The following is a 14,567-nucleotide window of genomic DNA, read 5'->3' on the forward strand; positions in this document are numbered from 1 at the left end:
CAGTCCATCCTCCCATTTCTTCACATACTGAAGGCACGAATACAAATACTGTCTTACTCTTTCCTGCTCACAACAGTCATCATAAAGAGGTGATTCTGTCAGGAGAAACATCCAAGGAGAGGCAATAAAGTGACAAGCCATTGTGGAGAGATGGCTAAATCTTTGTTAAACTGGCCAATGCTGTGAACTTGGACTGTTTGTTTACACACACGCACATTGCTTTCTTTTGACTTCTTGATAGTCTTCCATCTTTGTCAGACTCCAGGACTGAGGGGGAGGCAGTGGAGGAATACTACAGGTCTCCAGATCTGCTGCTTCCTGTCCACCCCTCCCCCCAGAGTCATCCTTGACACTGGGGGTCTTGCACAGCAGCAGCCACTTCTCCCCACTGCAACTTCAGACCCCTTCATAGAGGCATTCAGAGCTCAACAGGCAGCGAGTGCCTTGTGCATCAGCTCCTGCCCAGGGTTATTTCTTCATTTCCTGGCAGAGCTCACACAGATCAATGGGCTGCTTTTATGGTTTGGGTTTTTTTCTTTCCCTGAGGAGCCTTGCTTTCTATTCCCAGGCAAAGTCGTGCTTCAAGCACATGGTATGGCATATGTTATTTCTTTAGCTACCAATCAAGAGACAAGAGGAAACCAGTCTGGTATATATATATTTGCCATTTCATGAAAGCTATAGCATCACCCTAGAACTGTCTTCATCACAGTACCCAATCTCTCCACACAGGACAAGGCAGCAATAGCTGACAGAAAGGAGCCAGCCTAAAGCAACCTTGAGGTTTATTTTTGACAACTCCGTTTTAGCAGCTAGAAATAAGAAGCTGTGAATTTACCACTCGTCCGTGTCACCTCACCAGTACACGCTCTGTATGAACACCCCTGGAAAGATCACATGATGCAAAAGCAGCTGTGCCCATCCTGCATGCACCAGACAGATCTGAAGGGCATGCCTGCAGCCATTTCACACAGATGAAACCGAAGTGACAGATGAGAAATGGCCACATAGGGCTGGGCTGAACAAACTGTCTCCAGAGGCAAAGCTGTCTCAGGGCAGGGAGGTCCCAAGGCAGGGCAGCTGGAAGCATCACTTTGTGAGGACAAACAGCAGTTCTTCTCAGAAGAGTTGCTCAAGAACTACAAAAATAAGTTACAGTTTCTTAAAGCAGTCTTTCACCAAAATGTATTAAATGCAATTAAAAATGTAAGTCAGATGAGAATTAAGTTCCTTTCCATTTAGACAGGAACTCCTATCTTTAAATGCACCAAAGGTATACGGTAATCTTCTAGAAATGTTTTTCCTGTCATGTCTTACTGTTTAATTACATATTGCCACTCCAAACTACCACGACAGATTTTAAGCAAGTTCTTTTTTTCCATAATTAATCATAGCAAAGATTCATCTGTTCTTCAAGCACAGTGATGACAGCACTGCTTTCACCACTGCAAGGCAATCAGCCCCCAGCACTCCTTCCCATAAAGCAAAGAGGGAAGATCACCTATTTGTATGAGAGACTGTTCGAAGATACAAACTGGCTTTGTACGTGTTACTTCATAGCACAGGGAAGCAGGACAGAAAAACTGCTTTTCCTCAGCAAGCAGCCATATAGAGGCACAGGCATAACACAGACTACACACATGCTGAATATCCAACCTACAAACTCAGCAAAGCCACCCAGGAGCAAGCACACTGCCAAGCGAGTCTCCAGCCCTGGCTCCCAGGAAGGGAGGCAAACATGAGGCAACCTCCCTTTGGATTATCACAGCAAAACAGCTATTTTAGAGACAGCTTTAGTTGCTGCTGCAGTCTATTCTAAGTGCAGAAGATGTCTCATCAAAACCAGCTTGTATCTGCTGCACTGAAACTGTCTGGTCTAAGAACAGCCACATCCAGGGCAGAAAATAAAGGCTAACTATACAAGAGAAAAGTCCTACTCTCTTTCCTTAGTGTCACAAATTACAGAAGTGAGACCACTGGATAAACCCAATGCTTTTCCTTTCCATAGTCAAGCATTTATCATTTGCAACAGCTACAGCATATAGCACTCTCTCAAGTTTCCTTCTGGAACACTGAAGGAGAAAGTATTTTCAACATAATCAATAACACACAAGGATCTCTGTTCAGAAGCACAATTTCTTCATCCTCTGTTTGGGGATGAATTAGATAACCTGCAATATTACTTCTATCTGTGAAATCTTGGGATACAGGATTGCACAAGTAATATACACAAAATCCCAACCCTCTGTTAATTTATTTTGATTGCTCTATAGAAAAATCATGATTTGCTGCAACACTCTTCTAGTCCTCTCGTGATCTGCTGGCAGCTTTCCCATGGCAAGTCATTAAGAAAGAAGTTACGCAGCCCATTCCTCTCATAAGAATGGGTGCAGATGGGCACCATGCAATCCAGGGCAGCAGCAGCAGAACTCCACAAGTCTTAACTGCATTCTCACAAGAGCAGCATTAGATCCACACTCAGGTTTCCAGTCAGCCACCACTGCGTTCCTGCCATCTTTATGACTGCAGATGCTCCCCAGTTCCCCTACACAAGACAACTGAAGCACAGTGACTACAAAATACAACAGTATTTTGAGTCTGATAGGTTGCCAAAGTTTAAGATTACACGTATATTTAAATATAAATACATTTATAAATATTCTTACCAGTTAATGGCCTATCTTTGGAAAACACTTCAATTGCAAATGATTCTTTTTCCTCCAAATTAAAACAAAATAATTTAAATGCATTTTTGCTTGCTTTCTTGATTCACTGCTAGATATGGTGCACATTACTGGTTATGAGCTTACAGAATGGTAGAATCATTAAGGTTGGCAAAGACGTCTAAGATCATCTAACCCAACCACTTACCCACCACCACAATGCCTACTAACCCACCTCCCTCACTGCCACCTCTAAATGTTTCTTGAACACCTCCAAGGATGGAACACCACTCGTTTTCTGTTACAAAAGAAAGTAAAGCAGAGACAATAAACCTTAGCTGACCCTGTGCTCTGTGTCCTCAAACAGAGGCAGACTCCAGAGACCTCAAATAGCAGCAAGTTATAAGGTAACGCTCCTACTGTTCTCCTGTGACACAGTGAAGGCCATCCCACACTGGAGAAATCAGGCCAGCAATAAACAACTCTGTTTATTTTGACACTTTAAAAGGAAGAACTCCCTCCTTTCCACGTACCTAAGAAAAATGGAAGCAGATACAGCAATATTTTCCCCAGTCCTGACAACTGGCCTTTAATTTGCTGCCAAGGGTACTGCAGTGAACTTCAGCCCTTTCATTAAGGAATTCCTACCATGGGTTCACTTGATGGGAAAGGTTCAGACCCAGTCATGTTGTATAGTGATTAGCTTCACAAGCTCACACACCCAGATCCAAGTCAGAGAATCATTTTTGTAAAAAGATCAATTATTTAAGAGCAATCTCTGCTCACAGTTTTTAGTCCGAGTCTAAGAATGTACATAATTTTCTCATTGAGAGAGAAAACCTACAGTGATTTTAATGGGACAGCTACAATTGGCCTGCCAAACCCAAGCAACAGCAGTCAACTGCACCATCCGTGCATCCAAGGAAAACCTCAAACACAGCCATGCTGACTTGGATGTACCATGGATAAATAGCACACGTTACACACAGGCACACAAACTGCCTGCATGCTGTTCCCAAATCCAGAGCACTGACAGGTTCTTCCTACACGCCTACAGTCAAGTAAAGTGACATCCAAAGCTTTAAAAGTAACAGAAGAGAACGTACACAAGCACTACAGCATTCAAAGCTTCAAGCCACAAGCAACTGTTTCCTAAACTGCACTTTCGAAGTTAAGAGAGAGACTCCATCCACCATAGCTCTCATGACAGAAACGTCTGGGAACTGTCTATGCATCCAGTTTCAAATCCACCTATGTTCCATCTGACAGATCAAGTCACAGTCGGTGGAGGACTTACAGTTTTTAATGTAAAGAACTTCATTATTTTTTTTTAGAAAGTGTGTTTTAAAAGTTACATACATAGAATAAAACTCCTCCTCTGACGCAGGTGGCACCTAGCGCTTTAGAAAGCAAAGAGCCTTTGAGGCTAAAGCTATGGGCACCAGACCCCGGACACACACAGCTCTCCATCAACGTGTAAGCGACACATTTCTGCACCTGCTGAGTCTCCACTGCTGATAAAAGGGTGGTCCCTCAACTCTCCGGATCCCACCAGAGCCTCAGAAAGACAGACACGTACCAAAACAAACCACAGTCCTCATTAATCTTCGTATCTGCCAGAGGAAGCGCCCGAGCCGGGAGACTCAGATGGCTGCTGTACGTGGAGAGGGAAACGCACCGGTTTACTGCCCGGGCACCACCGGGGCACGCTGCACGGCATCGCTGCTTCGTGCGGGGGTAAGAGCTGCCAACGGCAGGTTGCATAAGAGCACTGTAAGCACACGGTTATTTACAAAGCAGAGGTAATTACAACGCGGGAGGTGGATCGCAAACAGACTTGACTAACGATTTAAAAAAAGAAAAAAAAAGAGAGGGAGAAAGAGACGCACAACTCCTGCTACTCAGCGGCGAGACAGCCGCGGGACACTTAGCGCTCAGGACCCCGCCGAAAGCCGCTTACCGGAGCGGGACTTGATGATGTCTCCGAACTCTCCGTGAGTCGCGGCGGCCCCCTCCTCGGGCGGGGCGACGCGGGCCATGCCGCCGCGCTGCGGCTCCGCTGCCGGCACTGCTAAGCCCTCCGCCCGAAGGCTCCCATGGGTCCCGACTCAGCACCTGGGGGCGAGCAAAGCGGCGGCGTGACGCGGCCGCCACACCCCCGCCGTGACTCGGCCCGGAAGGGGGTGCCGGGGGCGGCCGGCTGGAGGCCCGCCCGCCCCGGCGCTTCCCGCCCCGCTTCCCCGCGGTGGGGCCTCTTCTCCGGCGGGGATCTGGGAACGAACTCGGCCCCGTCCCGCCCCGCCCCGCGCCTCCCACCCCAACGCCGCTCACCGCTCGGACTCGGCGGCGGGAGCGGCTCCGCTTCCCTCCGCACGGCTCCTCCCGTCCCACGGCGCCACCGAAGCCACAACTTTCCTGCCAGCCGCCGCCCCTCCTCCGGCCCGCGCGGCTCCTCCCCCGGTCCCCTTTGTTAGCCGGGCAACGCGGCGGCTGCGGGAGAGCGCCCAGGGCTCGCACCGAGGGGCGGGGCGGCGCCCGCCGCGGGACACGGCCGGGACGGGGCGGGGCGGGGCGCGGCTCCTCCTCCGGCCCCCGCGGCCCCGAGGCCGGGGCTCCCGCGGGGCGGGCGCGGCTCGGCGTGGTCAGCGCGGCCCCGCCCACGGCGCTTCCCCGGCCGCACCTGAGCGCCGCCCGGCCCCGCCCCGCGCCTTTGGAGGCGCGCGGGAAGAGCGGCAGTTTGCGCTGGGGTCTGCCGCCGTCCTGCTTTGGGGGCGTCGAGGACGAGTCGGACGGGGCCCTGGGCTGCCTGACCCGGTGGGTGGGTTGTATTTGGGTGAGCTTTACGGTCCCTTCCAACCCAAAGGCTCTTTGAAACAAGGATGAGACAGATGTATTTTAGCCCGAGCTGTGATACTTAGCCACCTTTTCCCGTTTCCCGTAAGGGAAGAAAAAAAAGCAAACAAGCAGTCCCGGCGGGAGCACGGAGCGGCACGAGCGGCTGGCGTCCCGCCGAGGCTGCGCCAGACAGCGGCACCCTGCGATCCACGGGCTGCGGGAGGGAGCTGCCGTGTCCCACTGCCAACCTCTGCGTCTAAGCCCAGGGTCGTGATTTTTATAAGCTCGCTCTGAAAGCACCTACAAATTATTTGGAAGTACGTTGCGGTTTAACCTGGTAGCGTTTCCTTTTTCTGCTTTAGACAGAAGCAGCGTCACTTTCTCCTTTGAGCTGCGCAAAGGGAATCGAACGAGGCTGAACGCATTTTCCTGGTGCGCTTCAGACATACCTCTTTCCACAGCAGTGCTCACTCGGCTGCTGATCAAAGTCTGATCTTTCCGAGCCAGTTACTGAGGCTGACGGCTTCTAAGTTGCAAGGGCTGTAATTTCTATATTTGGGTCTTTAGGCACAAAGTCTATCGAGGAAATAAAGAAAAAAGATGAGGTGGAAAAAAAGACACCCAAATCTTTAATACCCTGTACACGTGCACCTACAACCATCCTGGTTGCTGCAGACCATTAATATCATCTGTATTGCGTGCCACGGTTTACCTTTCTGCATAATACAGAATAAATTAGGAAAATAAAGGAAAAGCCCCTGAAGCCCTCAGAAGACATTAAGAAGGCAAAGACAAGCGGAATGCAGAAAGAGAAATGTGCTGATGTGGAGCCCTTGAACTCTGACCCGAGAGTCAATAACACCTCATTCCATAATGCATGGAAACAAGAGAGTCGCAAGACCGAGCGCGCCTTGCCTCGGCTCCTTGTCTTTGCTCTCAGCATTTCTATTTTTGGAAAACACCCACAACTGATAGGACTGCTACAACCAAGAATTCTGTGTATCTCATTACCTGGAGATTGACTGCTGTAATAATGCCTGTCCTCCTTGATCAATGTTTTGTCATGATTTCAGAAAACCATTCTACATTCGGGAAGAGAGGAGATACCAAACAGATTGCTGTGTCAGGAGACTGTCCCTTACGTCCCACCCCACGTACCCCGGTGTGCCATCACTCCCAGGTACCAGGCTCAGCACGCTGTCGCTCTGCAGACATTTCTGGCACAATTTGCATCCCAATCGACATAACAGCGCCTTGGTGATTCTCTGTCACACCAGCTGCTCAGAACAAGTCCCTCCCTGTTTCCATTTCCTCTCATCTGAAGGAAAAACTATAGAAAAAAAAACCATATTAATTAGAAATTCTCTCTGTATGTTTCCTCTGTGAGCAAAATTGTCAGGTTTTTACAAAAGCTTGGGTTGGTTCTATGACTTCTCTGGCAGCAGCTTCCACAGATGTTAGTTAGTATACCAGAGAGCCATCCTTTGCGTGTTCCTTCTCCTTTCTTTTCCTGTAATCTAAGTGCCTGAGAATCTCTTTATTGTTCAACTAATTATTCGAAATATTGGAAATCAGTCCTAGCACTTGTTTTTTTAAAGGTGGGCACAGTACTTTCTACCCTCACTTGCTCAGTTGGGGACCTGATTTTAACATTAGGTTGCTTGTTTTTATTTGAAGTTTGGCTGCCTTTGTCTATAAACTCCCTCAGAACTCCTCTACATCACTCATCTTATTAATATTTAATGTACTTGTGTTCCATCACTTTTTCCGCTACTCCTGCTCACCACTGTTACCAGGAGCTGCCAGGGACATGACATAGAGCAGCCCTGGGCATCCACCTCTCTTCTGAGCCCCACAGCAGCAAGCCTGGCCCCACTGCCTCACTCCCAGCTGCAGTGAGGAAGGCACCCGACTCCTCTATTTGCTTGGGAGATGCTGCAGACATGACCCTTTGCTTATAGCCCCCATCCAGCAGCACCCGGTCATACTTCGTGATGAAATTCAGAATTGTTTTGCCACAGACAGCAAACCACGCATCAGGAGGTGTGTGTCAGAAAGCTGCTGGTACAGAAAACAAGGCGGTGGACCCACAGCCCAAAAAACAGACCAGGTCGGGGGTAGAGCACCCTTCAAGCAAAGTGCCCATCACCTTCACCATCACATTGCCCTCTGGTCATCCCCGCACTGTTCACGTGACTATATTTCCATATCCACAAGTTGGGATGTGAAATCTTCAGAGGATCTCTCAACTCTGTTTTTATCATCTCATTAGATTTGATACATCACAGAATCACAGAATTGTAGGGGTTGGAATGGACCTCTAGAGATCATTGAGTCCAACCCCCCTGCCAAAGCAGATTCCCTACACCAGGTCACACAAGTAGGTGTCCAAGTGGGTCTTCAATATCTCCAGAGGAGACTCCACCACCTCCCTGGGCAGCCTGTTCCAGTGCTCCGTCACCCTCACTGTAAAGAAGTTCTTGCGTACATTTGTGCCGAATTTCCTATGCTGCAGTCTTCTTTTCTCAAGGCTGAACAGACCCAGTTCACCCAGCCTTTCTTCATAGGGGAGATGCTCCAGACCTTTCCCCATCTTTGTGGCCCTCTGCTGGACTCTTTCCAAGAGATCCCTGTCTTTCTTGTACTAGGCTGCCCAGAACTGGACACAGTACTCCAGATGAGGCCTTACCAGGGCAAAGTAGAGGGGGAGAATCACCTCCCTCATCTATTCATTAGATCAGAATCAAGGCAATATTGTGTGCATAAAGTACACTGGAACTTCGTATCTTAAGTTTCAGCCATTTTTAATAGCTTCGTTATAAAAACCCCCAAAATTACCCTGTATTAATAGAAATGCTGACATCCTTTTAACTGCAGTGACATTAATTGCAGCTACCGTAATTTATCATCATTCTGAAGAATATAACCCTAGAAGTACATTAAACAAGAGTGCATTAATGAACAATCACAGTAATCAATTTAACCTCCCAACATAACTCTAAGCTGGAGCAGAAAACCACCATCATCAAAAAGATAGAAACCTTTGGTCAACATTGTGCTGCCACAGCCTGCAAGGGCAGGTGAAAGCTGTGAGTCAAAGTCACTCCTGGCACAAACTGTTTTCTGTTTTGAGTAGGTTTTGTTATTGTTGTTTTTTGGGGCTTTGTTTGTTTGTTTGTTGTTTTTGTGATGCTTCACCCTCCTTTAACCAGCAGTGCTATGAATCAGCACAGGTTTTTTTAGTAGCTAAATGAATACATGCAGCTTTGACAATGGCAGCATTTATCGGTTAGTGGTTAGAATAGGAAGCAGGGTTCTTGTGTTAATACAACAAACAAACTTAGGGAACTTGCCTCATTCCTGTAGCAACTTGGCTCACTCTTGGTTCACAAATAACATTTTCCATCGTAGCAGCATCAGTTTTTCAATTAAATCATACATTAGTCAGGGAGGCAGTTTGGAAACATTTTCAAAAGGAAAGCACTCAGCACTCTGCAAAAATTGGTGGAAATGCAGATGGGGTGTTTGTACACCTTTTTATTTCAAAGGCAGGCAGTAGAAGAAGAAGAAATTTATTCTTACCAAACATAAAAAGTAACTCTACTATTCTGTGAATCTTCTCAATATACAATACATACAAACCAATTTAAACAACCACAAAAAAAGCAAGTGAAACAAATATACTTTTCCATAAATGACCATTATTTTTTTACTTTTGTCTTACATTAGACCAGGCAATCCAGTATGTGTTACTATTTCTTCACTGTATCCTGTTAAATGATCATAGCAGATGTTTTGTACTTGCCCCCTTAAGAAGTTCCCCAACCAGAAGAATAATTTAAGATCTTACATACAAGATAGCTCAAGTGTTAATAAAAATTCTTTCTGCTACAGAACACGGTTCATTAACTTCCATATCAGGACGATGGCACAGCCCTTCCCACCAAAAGCAGCAGCAAGAAGCTAGTGCTGTGGATGGCATGCTACCAAGCACTTCCTATCAGATCCAACCCTTGCACAGACTGCACTGGGTAGACTGTGGCTTTTACCCTCCTGAATCATGCAAGGACACGGGTGGTTACCAAAGTGGACAAGAGCCAGCCTAGAAATTCCTTGGCATTGATCTCTGCAGCTGCGGTTCAGAAGCTGCATAGCTGCTCTCACAGCCCTGAACAGATGTTCACAGATTTGGCCTCCAGCAAGGAGAAGTCTGACCAGGATGTGCCACGCTTACCAATGCAGCCATTCAGAAATCCCCACTTCAGTGGTTCAGTCTGGGTTCACACGACTACCATAGGTATTGTATTTTCAAAACACGTGAGCTGGCATGTACTCTACAGGCCATGGCACTGGACAAAGCGCACGCACAGATCTCTGTGCTGCCTCAGTCACCTTGCTTTGCACTGCTTCACACCTTCATGCTTGCTTCAAGAAAAGCTGGCCTGAGTAAAGTCAGTGACCACCAGATGTAGTTACAGCTACTCCAGTCAGTAGTTTAAGACTGAGGTTTGAACCTAGTGAGCGCTGAGGGTTTTGCAGTGGGACAAACACGCTGATTTATGCTGGTAGGAGTTGCACGGAAGGAGCACATGGCATGGCCTGCAGAAGCAATGCCACCTGGGGCACACCTGGGGCAATGATGATGCTCTGAGTAGCAGCTTGCGAAAACAACACTGGCTCTTCCCATGCTCTGCACGCCTGAGTGCAGCAGGAGCTGTGCGCTCAGTTCCAGCAGAAGGGTTTGGCTCCAAATCTGCAGTTCTTCAGGGCGCAGGAGTGCTTCTAAGAGATGTTTGTGTCAGTTCCTAGTTAAATAACTGCTGTGTTAAAATCTCTGTAGGCAGTAATTATTGTTCCATTTTCTTCTATTAGGCAGTCCTGAACAGAGCCGTGAAAATTGCTTTGAAATCACAGCAGACAAAGAAGAAACTTCTGGACATCGTTTATTTTGGGATGTTCCAAACCAAAGCTATCTTTGAAATCAAAAAAGAAGCCCAACCCTGCCAAGTCCCTAATCACTGAAACGAAGAAAGAGACCACGAAACTGAATGAGAAGATGATTTAAACAATTTTCCTACTCTGAAAAAAAGCCTTTTTTGGAATTACTGTCAAAAGAAAATGAGGGAACAACAAAAAACCTTAATGGATCAGTGCTGTATCTAACTGGAGGTGGCATGCAGTGGCCAAGAGCTTGAGAAGGGAACAATGCTACTTTGAAGGGAAGAACTCAAACTTTGTATCTCAGAAAATAAAATCTTACTGGTACATTTAAAGAATTTTCCAAGCACGTTAGACCAAGATTTTTCTTACAGTGTCCACTATACCGTGCCATTATAACATAATTGTAACATAATACCCAAGCACTTACACTTGAAGCACTTACAGACTAATCTTAAAAACACTTACCAGGTGCATCAGAGCCAGATTATTTATAGCACAGTAGTACCAAAGGGTTCTGCCAGGACGAGCTGCCGATGTGAGAGACAAAATGTAAACATGGAGCAGCAAAGTGCCTTACCCAGAAAGAGTGTGTCTGGGCTGGGGCAGAGGTGTTGCAAAACCCTGCCCATGTCATCTAGCAAATTCAGCTACTGCTGGAACAAATGCATGTTTAAAATACAAATGCACTGAAGGAGTTTAAATCTAGTCTGAAATATGAGGCTGTGAATGTGGGAAAAAAAAAAAAGAAACTGTACAATTAGTAAAGATTGTTCAGGAAAAAAACAACTTTATCAAATCTTGTGAAACATTTGTTATGAAATATAAAATCCTCTGCCCTTGCCCTGAGGTAGCAATCATCAGCTGGCAGCGCTTTGCCGGCACAGAATAGAAATGGTCCTGACAAGGGGTGTGAAGCAGGGAGGTGCAGAAGGAAAAAAAAATAATGGTTCAAGGGAGTCTACAGTGTGCTCTGGTCACAAACGTCTGTGGGAGAACTTCAGTGGGGTTACCAATTGCAACAGCCCAGTTCTCAGCAGGGAGCCCTATGAGTTCAGCCCCACCTCGTCGTTACTGTCCCTTGAAGCTCGCCCTCGCTGTAGCGTACACGGTACTGAAGTCCACACAGTGCTATTCAGCAGTGTTTCTTCCCTCAGGAACTGGGAATGTACTTTTCCATAGAAAGAGCCATGCTATTTTGAGTGTGGAATGAGGTGTGTGACTGCTCCTGTTCGTCCTGCTCTTAAAAAGAGGCAAATGCCTGGATGCCTTTTCCATGCAGCGCTGAGCCCAAAAGGGTCTTCTTTGCCAAAAACAACCAGCGAAGCCTCAATTAAGTGTTAATGGAACACAGAGAGAGCTATTAAAATTCCCCAGTTAGGAATGCCACAGTAGGCCCCCAGATGGATGCTACAAGGTGGCCACAGCCTGCCACGCTCACAACTATTGGTGCAGAGGTTCTTTAAATGAGACTGTCTCCAGCAGTGTCTGCCAAGCCCCACAGGAGCAGAAATGGCCTTCAGAGGCCAGCAGATACAGCCAAACAACTAGATTCATCAGCAGCTCCTCACCTCCTGATATCTTCTGGGTCTCTGTTACTGCTGCTGGTCAGCCAGGCTCCTCCTGTGTGTACTCTTTGTACCTGCATGGACACAAATTCTAACTACAGCAGGTCAAAACTACAAACCCAACTTTTAAAGTTCACGACTCTGAATTTATACGCCACTAAAATATTCTGCCCACTTCAAAGAACAAACGATTTGTGAAAACTAATGATTTATTTATAAAATATTGCACGTGCCTAAGTGTGCTGACATCTCAGAGCAACAGAGTGAAATAAGCAGAATGTTATAAAATCCTCCATCGAGGCCAGCAGAAGATAAAGCATGCAGCAGGGGGATAAATACCACGGGCAGAATGTCCTGAGCCTTGCAACAATGCGGTTAAGAGCTTTTTTGGCCTCCACTATTTTTGATACAAATAAACCAATTGAATAGTTCTTTTTAAAATAGCTGTTGGCCTTGTTTGTAATGTTATTAAATGCCACAAATCATCCAAAAGGCTTTCTTCTGTTTCTCTACTCCACATCTTTTTCCCATGAAAATCTAAGCCTGGGTTTTTTTTTTAGGAACAGCAACCCATAAACAGAGCACGGGAGCACTAGCAACGGGAAAGGATCGTTACCAAATTAGAAGATGAAAAATGAAGGAAAACAATGACTGAGGAAGCCTACAGTCCTGGAGCTGATGTAGAAATCCTGTAAATCCAAGGATTGCTTTTCGCCTTTAGGATATACTTTCAAATTCAGCCAAAGCTATCACTAATAATTAAGGTAATAATTTTTGGGTGCTCCCCCCTATATACATTCATGATTACATCATTTCAGCATGAGCTTTGTGATTAAACAACACTTTATCTGCAGAGCATTTCAGTGGGTGGTGAAGTGATTCAGTTGCTCTCCTCATTTCCCTCACAGAGCCTCCCCTCCTGAAGTTCCATGATCAGCTTGGCTTTGGTGCTGAGTTCAGATTTTCTTCTGATCGTCACTTGGTGCAGCAAGAAAAGAACAACCAGTGAGATCCCTGCATCACCACTCTGCAGCTTGACAGCAGCAGAAGCACTTGTGTGTCCCTCAGACAGCATAGGCTCAGTGGGATGGCACCACTCCAAACCTTGGCTTTATCAGGTTTGACCCCAACCCATCATTAAGGCTGTTACGAGAGTGAAGTCCCTACTTTTTATTCCTTAGCAGGAATTTTCCATCAAGTGTTTCACCTGGAAACCCTCCTGAACCAGAACAGGCAGAAAAAGCAATCTGGGAGAAAGCCCCAAAAACTACATCAGGCTCTGTATGTGTCAGACACCCCAGTAACGTAGCTGGTCTCCCTCAGCTGCAGAGTACAGGAAAGCCAAACCAGCTGGCAGTGGTGTTCCTGCTGGCACCCACAGCTCCATCCCTCTCACACTGGCACAAAGAAGCTTTTCACAGAGGCCTTGATGGCCTTCAGAGCCTTCTCCCTTATTTACAGGAAGGCTCTTAGGTTTATTCTGGGGAGGTCTACAGATTGCAAGGCAGCTTCAGAGGAGTAATTTTTTTTTTTCAGAAAACATATGTTTGCAAGGCATTCTCAAGAGAGCTTTCTGGTGCGTTCCTGAATTATTTAATCTTCCCTAGAAACTCCACTGCCTTGACTCCCTTGACTGTGGAAGCTTTATATTCACCTTTGTAATCCATATTGTTCCTCAACAACTTGATTGTTTTGGATCTGTAGAGACAAAGAAATGGCACCTTGCAAGGCCAGGCAGGGGTCCAGACAAGCAGCTCTGTGACACAGCTGAGCCAGACGGCAGCTGCCAGCCAAATAGATGCTCCCTCTCTTCTCACCTGCATGTTTCCACTGGATCTGCTTCTCCAGCACAGCTGTTCAGCTGACTCCAAAGCAAACTGAATCAGCACTGACAGCAGCAGTGGGAGAGTGATGCCAAGGGCAGAGATGGAAAAAGCATTATTCTTCTGGCCTCCATTTAAACCCACTCAACCATTAAACTGCACCGTGGAAAAAGCAGAATCAAAGGATCATAGAATCATGGCAAAGACCTCCAAGATCATCTAGTCCAACCATCAGCCCATCACCACCACGGCCACGTCTTTCAGTGCCACATCTATGCAAATCTTGAACACCTCCAGGGATGGCGACTCCACCACCTCCCTGGGCGGCCTGCTGCAGTGCCTCACTACTCTTTCTGAGAAGAAATTTTTCCTCATATCCAACCTGAAAAGTATAATGACACTTGAAGAGACTGGAAGTAGATTTTATTGGACCAACTAATACACTCTGAAAAGGAAGACAAGTTTTCAAAAAAAAAACCAAAAAACAAACAAAAAAAAAAAACCACCACAAAATCAAGAAGCAGTTGCTTCTATGACAGAACAGCATCTGGTACAAAATGCTAGCAGTAGCAGTATGGAAATGAGAGGGAAAAGCATTACGGAAGAAATCATCCGAAGATTCTCATCAAATAAAAAAATTCTTACATTATCATGGTGGGATAACCTGGGACACTTCTGAATTTTGCAAGCCCTGCACATGCCATGATGAAATTGCTTCTGCTTTAAAACAGTCTTGCATT

At 46.5% G+C, this 14,567-nt stretch overlaps 1 protein-coding gene across 1 annotated transcript in view; it reads right to left on the bottom strand.

Moving 5' to 3' along the window:
• Positions 1-5,179, bottom strand: part of UTRN (utrophin) — a 344,979-nt gene extending 339,800 nt beyond the window's left edge. The window contains exons 1-2 of the mRNA XM_052698789.1: positions 4,995-5,179; positions 4,624-4,778 (exon numbers count right to left, since the gene is read on the bottom strand). Of these exons, the coding sequence (XP_052554749.1) occupies positions 4,624-4,702 (79 nt within the window). The 5' untranslated portion in view covers positions 4,703-4,778; positions 4,995-5,179. The remainder of the gene's footprint in view (positions 1-4,623; positions 4,779-4,994) is intronic.
• Positions 5,180-14,567: the final 9,388 nt, after the last annotated feature.

Source organism: Tympanuchus pallidicinctus, unplaced genomic scaffold (genome assembly GCF_026119805.1).
Source record: "Tympanuchus pallidicinctus isolate F22 unplaced genomic scaffold, pur_lepc_1.0 scaffold1, whole genome shotgun sequence".
Taxonomy (NCBI): domain Eukaryota; kingdom Metazoa; phylum Chordata; class Aves; order Galliformes; family Phasianidae; genus Tympanuchus; species Tympanuchus pallidicinctus.